The 6827-nt window shown below is 45.1% G+C and overlaps 1 protein-coding gene across 3 annotated transcripts in view; it reads right to left on the bottom strand.

Annotated features, from left to right (window-relative positions):
• Window positions 1–273: 273 nt before the first annotated feature.
• The window catches only part of CWC25 (CWC25 spliceosome associated protein homolog), a 12386-nt gene continuing 5832 nt past the window's right edge, over window positions 274–6827 (bottom strand). For all 3 annotated transcript variants that reach the window (XM_026864663.1, XM_026864664.1, XM_026864662.1), the window contains 9 exons: window positions 6566–6738; window positions 6109–6345; window positions 5363–5432; window positions 4732–4859; window positions 4423–4492; window positions 3730–3920; window positions 3091–3177; window positions 2336–2497; window positions 274–1085 (listed from right to left, as the gene is read on the bottom strand). In XM_026864663.1, the coding sequence (XP_026720464.1) occupies window positions 971–1085; window positions 2336–2497; window positions 3091–3177; window positions 3730–3920; window positions 4423–4492; window positions 4732–4859; window positions 5363–5432; window positions 6109–6345; window positions 6566–6600 (1095 nt within the window). In that variant the 5' untranslated portion in view covers window positions 6601–6738 and the 3' untranslated portion in view covers window positions 274–970. The remainder of the gene's footprint in view (window positions 1086–2335; window positions 2498–3090; window positions 3178–3729; window positions 3921–4422; window positions 4493–4731; window positions 4860–5362; window positions 5433–6108; window positions 6346–6565; window positions 6739–6827) is intronic.

Genomic DNA, 6827 nt, shown 5'->3' with positions numbered 1-6827 from the left:
CTGGCGTGACGTCACCGCCTGGGCCACGCCCCGCTCTGAACGGGCCAATAAGCAGCGACGCGCCTGGAATTATGAATGGGCTGCGCACACGTCACAGGCCGCCGGTTAAAGGGCCAGGACAGGGGCCGGGGCGGCGCAGGGAGCCCCCGCGGGGCCCGGTCACCCCCCCAGGGGCTGCTACGGCCGGGCACAAAACCTCCCCTTGGACAGGAGGCCCCTCCCACCCCCCAAAGCCACAAAGAACGTTTAAAAATGAGAGTAAAGTTCCTTAATTATTTTTTTTTTTTTTAAAAATACCCAACTCCACTGCTGTACATATACACATGACTTACATTACAAAATCCCAGAGAAATATTTGCTGTATCAAGCTCTGCTCATTTCCTTTCCCTTCAAAGCAGCTTCCTTTGGGTCAAACATCATTCAAACCTGTGAGCTATCAAATAACAGCGACAGGTATTTTTCAGACCAAACCCAAACCTGAAACGGTGACAGCATCGAACAGGATTTTGCGTTGTTACTCACGTAGCTTTACGAAATTAACTCACATGTGAATTTGTTCTGTTACGATTTTTAAGGACTAACAAAAATAGGTCTTTTGCTCTGTCCTATAAAGAGCTCGGACAATCTGCCCAACGTAGAAAGCAGTTACCACCGGGTATAATTTGGTAATAACAATATACAAAAATACCAGTCAAGGTGGAGAGAGAAGGAAAAGATCTGGCAATACTTTAAAAAATAGAATACAAAGGCTCACGAGTTCGCCAACAAAGGTTTTCTTGCAAGGTTGTACTCATTACAAATGCATTCACAACGCCCGGAGTCCAGAACACGCTGCAGGACTGAAATTCAGCGCCTCTTTGGGAGACAGCAACCGTTCCTGCAGCGAGCAGTGAGTCTGTGCTGGGGGGCTCTCACCTTTGGGAATAAGTGTCCATTTAACTTGTGCACAGGAGCAGAGGAAGAACAAGTTTCATCTCTGCATAAAGTTTTTTTCCAAGGCAGCGGGGGTTCTCTGAAGGGAGTGGATATTGCGTTTCACCCGGTCTTCTAGGGTGGAAGTAGATGCACTCTCTAGTTTTAAGCGACTGCAGAAAATTGAACCAAAGAAACGAGAGAAATGAGAATCTCTTTCCAAATATGACACCACTTCTAGCAGGATTCACCATCCCCAACTCATCTGCCTCAATTAATCTAACACAGAAACCAGCTTTTTTTTTCCCCATTAAAGCCTGTGCAGAAAGAACTGAATACCTTTTAGTTTGGCTTGTAACAGATTCAGTGCCTTATTTTAAGGTCAGTGCTCAAATATACTTTCAGTAGCTCTCAAGTCTCCTCCGTCTTCCAAATATAACTAACTGTTAATTACAAATGCATCCGTCACAGGGGACGTGGTTGCTTTCTGTGAAGCAAACGAGGGAAAAGCAACGTGTTCCTGAACTGAGGGCAGCGGTCCCCCAGGAGCCAAACGCCAGAGCTAACTGCGTTAGCTACAGGAGAGAGAAGGGATCCTTGGGACCACCCGCTTGCTTTTACTGCTTCCGATCACGCTGCTGTGCTTTTCTGAACCATCTCCCCCTGCCCATCTCCCTCTTCAAACAATAAACACAAAGTTCTTTTAGCTCAACCGGTTGCTTCCGCACAGGGAGACAGACCAATATCTCTGTCCACAAGAGATTTTGCTCATGGAGAAAATCTATCGTGATTTTAAGCCACTCTTACATGACCCCCAGCTCTGGGCAGCTTCAGGAATTAAGTACATGTTCTCCTCTTTAATTCACAATGGACAACATTATGCTGCAGCAGCTCCCAAATATGTAGCACTGCCACAGGATCTTTCTCACACAGCACTGCATTTTCTGGGAGGCCTTGTGCTGCTCCAATTTCCTTCGCCTGTCACACACACAAGGGACTGTAAGTTACCACCTGTGTTTAGAAATGGTCTTATTTATGTTGAACACAGGTTTCAGTCTCACAAGCTCTCGGCACACAGACTCTCAGCAGACTTACAGGCCTAAAACTGTTGCAAGTTCCTAAAAATAGAGAACTTTTAAATATCTGGATGTAAAACACTAGGAGTCACTTCTACAGGTTGGCCAAAAAATAACTGGTTACCTGTTTCCAAGTCTGATTACCAAAGCTATCGCAGAAATAGCTATTTTGGGGGTTTAAAAGAGAATTTGGGAACAGCAGATGTCACTAGTTCTACTCTAAAACATGGCAGAGATGGATCTCACACCATAATCTGAAACATCTCAAACGTGGAGGCCATCACTCACTCCTCAGCTGGGGCCTGTATTCCCCTTGAATGAAAAAGCAGATAACAGAAGACGCTCACTTGAAAAACTTCCCATCTCGGGAGTCGAGTTTCTCCAGTTCTCGCTCCAGCTCCTCCTCCTTTCGGTGTTTCCTGAGGTTGTTTGCTCTCTCCTCTTCCCGCCACTTGGCGTTTTCCATCATTTCCTGTCGTCTACGCTCTAGTTCCTCTGGGGAGATCTTTCTATTTGTGCAGAAAACAGCAGCGCTGTGAATCAATAGCATGCTGGGCCCCACCCCCCCTCTTGCTTTCCATTCTTTAAGATGATTTACAATCCCCAAAATTAGGGGTGGGGTGTTTAACAGGGTTTTTTTCTTTAGTAGCCGATCAGCAGAGCTTGTAAGTACATGTCTAAATGTTCTGCTTTACCACACCCCTGTTTTCTCCCTCTTTTCAGCCTTCTTGTTTTTAATTGACTGGTAAGACGATGCTGTCAAGGTCATATTTTCCTGATGACAGTGAAACCGAATGCTTCTAATTAACAGTCCACGGGACAAAGAGTGACTTCACATTACTGCCTTGCATAGTGATGCGTGACCCGCGGAGAACCAGCAACCCTGTGAATTGGTTTGGGAAGCTGTCCAAGGTGTTAACTAACAGTCAAGCTCAAAAGCACCAAACCAAGCACTTTAGGACCGTCTGTCCAACTTTCCAGACATTCGATCCAATCTGGTTTAGCCAACAGAATAAAATTTGGTTCGCGGATGACACCCAAGCTGTTTCACAATCACCAGGGCAGCTTCCACCCAAAGGCAGAGGAACGAGACCTTGCTTACCTCGTGTAACCCGGAGTATGCTGTCTGCGATAGCTCTTTTTAGGGGAAGGGCTCCTAGTTCTGCCCTTCTCCTCCCGATTGCAATGTCTGTAACCCAGAAATATCTTTTATTAGGACAGACAAACATAATCACACCTCTAAACTTTCCCCGGGTTTTTTGTATACATTAAAAACCAAGACATCTCTCGTAACTGCAGGGCTGTCACCTGTCCACTTTGAAAAGAAATCCTAATGACCCTTAATACACTGCAAATTTCCATCTATTTTTTATCCAGCTTTTATTATTTCATTAGCAAACAATAAATACTTTGCATCTGATTTTATCAGCATTTAGCAAAGATAATTCAACATTTATAAATACCTTTTAAAGAGACTCAGTAGCCCAAATGAAGCACAGGCACAGTACCTAAAGGGCGTACCTAGGAGGGTACATTCCCAGATGGAGAGAGCAATTGCAGACAAGTGTCCCCTCCGGGAGTTAACCCATGTGCTTCTGCACAGCTCCTGTCTTTACAGCCAGAACTGAGCAACAAGGCAGTCAGAAGACTGAAGTGACAGATGACTAAGGGGGATTTTGATTCTAGCGAACTCCTCCCCCAGCAGCCCCAGGTTTATACCATCCAGGTTAGTCACACTCACTGTTTACTGTGTCTGGAAGGAGATCGTGACCCCCTGCACCCCGACTGTTCCAAGTTCCTCTTGCTAGAGCGTCTCTGAGGGGAGTGGGACCGGCTCCTGGACCTGGAGCGATCCCGGTGCTTGTGGGGGGCCCTCTCCTGGCCGGCAGCTGGAGAGCTCCGAGACCTGTGGCTCTGGTCAGGGTCTCTAACCTGGAATTCAAAAGCGTCTTTTAAAGAACAAACCTCCTGGAAAAGCACAACAACAACAACAACGTAAGGCCACAGAGGAGAGCTCAGACTAGGCTAAGCGCAGGAAGGAGCGTATGTTGTGGTTTGCATTTAACTTATCTCATTTCCTAGCTTCTCATCAACACCTGTGAATAAAAAAAGATTATTTCTTTATCGTGTTCAGTGAAACTAATCTGCCCAGACAGTCAGGCAGCATATCTGAACGGATGGGTAACTCTGAAGAGAAACTAACTACAGCTTAACTAGAACTCAGAGCAGACCAAAGTCCTACTAGGATCCGAACAACTTTACTTTCAAGGCTTAGATGAATCCAAACTGAATAAGAACTTTATTACACCATGTCCCCCCGCATCATCCTTTTCCAGCCAGCGAAGCAGTCTCACAGCAAACTGCCAAAATCCTTGTTCTTCCCTCACTCAGAGCACTTGCTGCCGGAAGAGCTGTGCAACACACACGTACTTACTTGTAAGCCATATCCTGAGACTTTGAAAGGAGCAGATTTCCAGGAGGAACTGTTCATCCTCTTCTGAGACCTAAAGAGAAAACAGAATAGTACTTCTGAAGCAGATTAAATTCAAGACGACAATTATTTTTTTAACATTAAGATGTCATAAAAGTAATTTAATGATGCAAAACCAATTAAGTAGAAACATTTAGGCAAATTAAAAGCATTAATTAGAAAGATAAAACCCAGACAGTATTAGAAAGACATGAAAACAAAACAAATTAACCAGAAAACATGGTGGTTTTACTACAAAACCTCAAAACATACTTATTTTTGCCTCGCTCCTCATCACTGCTGTCACTTTCACTGCTAGAGCTGCGATGTCGATGTTTCTTGTGCTTCTTCTTCTTCTCTTTCTTCTTCTTTTTCTCCTTTTTATCTAAACTGTTTTGCAGCTATAAAGCAAGACACCGTTTCATTAGGAATAATCCCTGTCTCTACACCTGGGCAGTCACTATCACAGCACAAAGTAACAGAGTTCTCCACAGAAAGGCTCCTGGAACAAAACCTAAACCCTTTAACGAGGGTCTCTCAAAACTAAAGAGCTTAATGGAGCCTTCCCTGGTGTCAGTTTGGTATCAGTACATGTCAAATCCCATGTCTGCAACCACCCTGTTGTGCTACATCAGCCATTAATCACCAGCTAAGAAAAAGCACACCAAAAGAGCAAGAGGAGTAAAACTGAATTTGAAAGGAAGAGAAATTACTTCCTGCTGTGAGACTGATAAGAAACTTTGCTCAGGATTTATAGTGTTGAACTTACGCTTTTCTGTGAAAGAATCAGGAAACAGAACTCCATTTCCTATCCTAAACAATACTAATTTTGATGTATAATCCTCCCCTTGGTGCAAAGTATTCCATGCTTTGAGTCTGTAAAGGAGTACTGAGATAAACCTACCAATTCTTTGATTTTCTTCATTTTAACAGGATTATTCAGAACTTCTCTCTTCTTTTCCTCCTCCTTTTTTCTAAAGCAGGGAAAAAAAAATTATTAGCATTTTCAAACAACTGAAAGAATCGTATTTTCATGAAAGATACCAATCAACTGCAAGCTCTAAAAACATAAAGCAGGAAAACAGGCTTGTTTTGTACATCCAGCAAAGTAAATCCAATTTAGGAGTGTGTTCATTTCTTCTCCACTTAAGAGTGCACTAGTAGGGTAAATAAAAACGTCCTCTGCTACCATCAATCTGCCTACAGTGCTCTCAGAGCAGGCTGGATATATTTATTCACATAAAGGGCGAGTTAAGCTGGTAGAGATGAATCAATACAGAATAAAAATCTTTGCATTTATATCTTTTCCACCTCATGATCATCGTCTCGTTCAGGTGACAAAATCTTAAATCTGGAATCAAGTCAGCAAAATCATCCCAAAGCAGCAAACTGACGCAAATATGTTATTTGCGATTATGTTGCCGTGTCTACAACACACAACCAAAATCCTACCAGTCACGTAAGTGGCCAGTGACCACTCTGCAGCCAGGACTGCCACCTACAGCCCAGAGTTCACAAACAGGCAGACCCAGCTTTGAGGAACAGGCACAACAGTGGTCTTCACAAAGAGAAATAAAGACAGCTCTGGGCGAGTTACTAATATTGATGCTCTGCCTCCTCTACTACTGCTCTCAGCTCCACGTTTAGTACCTTATCATGAACAGCGGATCCTCCCGGATTTTGTTTGCCATGTCTAGGACAGAATTGGCACCTGTCTTGGCAAAAATGGAGCCTGGGAGAAGCCCTGTCTCATTGGAACAGCCTGCATCCTTGTCTTCTGTCTTCTCAAAGATGTATTTGTCCACAGGGCGACCCATAAGATATTCCTCTCTGTTCACCATGCCTCCAGGACCCTGGTACATCCACTCCAACTTCTCTTCTCTTTTCCTGTTGAAGACAAGACCGTCTCATTTTCCTTGTCACAGCTCTAAAATTACATTTTAAGGCACTGGCTTATGAAAGTGAGCGGAAACATTTTATCACCAGAGACCGTAAACCCATGGCTCGATCAGGGGCACCAAGAGCACCCACACCACCGCATCAGCCCCCCGAGGATGGTCGGGGTGGTTACCCCAAATTTGGGGGGGGGGCATCAGCCCCTCCTCACCTTACAGTGCCCATGTCCTCTGCGTATCGCTGCATCTCCTCTCGTGCTCGCTCCTCCTGCAGCTCCCGCTGCAGCTCTTCGATCTTTTTCCGCTCGGCCTCATGTTTCTGCTCGGCTTTCCACACCTTCTCCACATTGCGCAGGGTCTGGGGGTGCCAGCTCTTCTTCAGGTTCTGCAGGAGCGGGGATAACAGACCGGCACCGTCAGTTAAAGGGCCACCTGCCCCCGCCGCTGGCCGCGGGGAAGGGCCCGCTCCCAGCC

This window comes from Athene cunicularia, assembly GCF_003259725.1.
Source record: "Athene cunicularia isolate RWA chromosome 27 unlocalized genomic scaffold, athCun1 chr27_part1, whole genome shotgun sequence".
Lineage (NCBI taxonomy): Eukaryota > Metazoa > Chordata > Aves > Strigiformes > Strigidae > Athene > Athene cunicularia.
The sequence above is the reverse complement of the archived record's forward strand: the minus strand, read 5'-3'. Positions and strand labels throughout refer to the sequence as shown.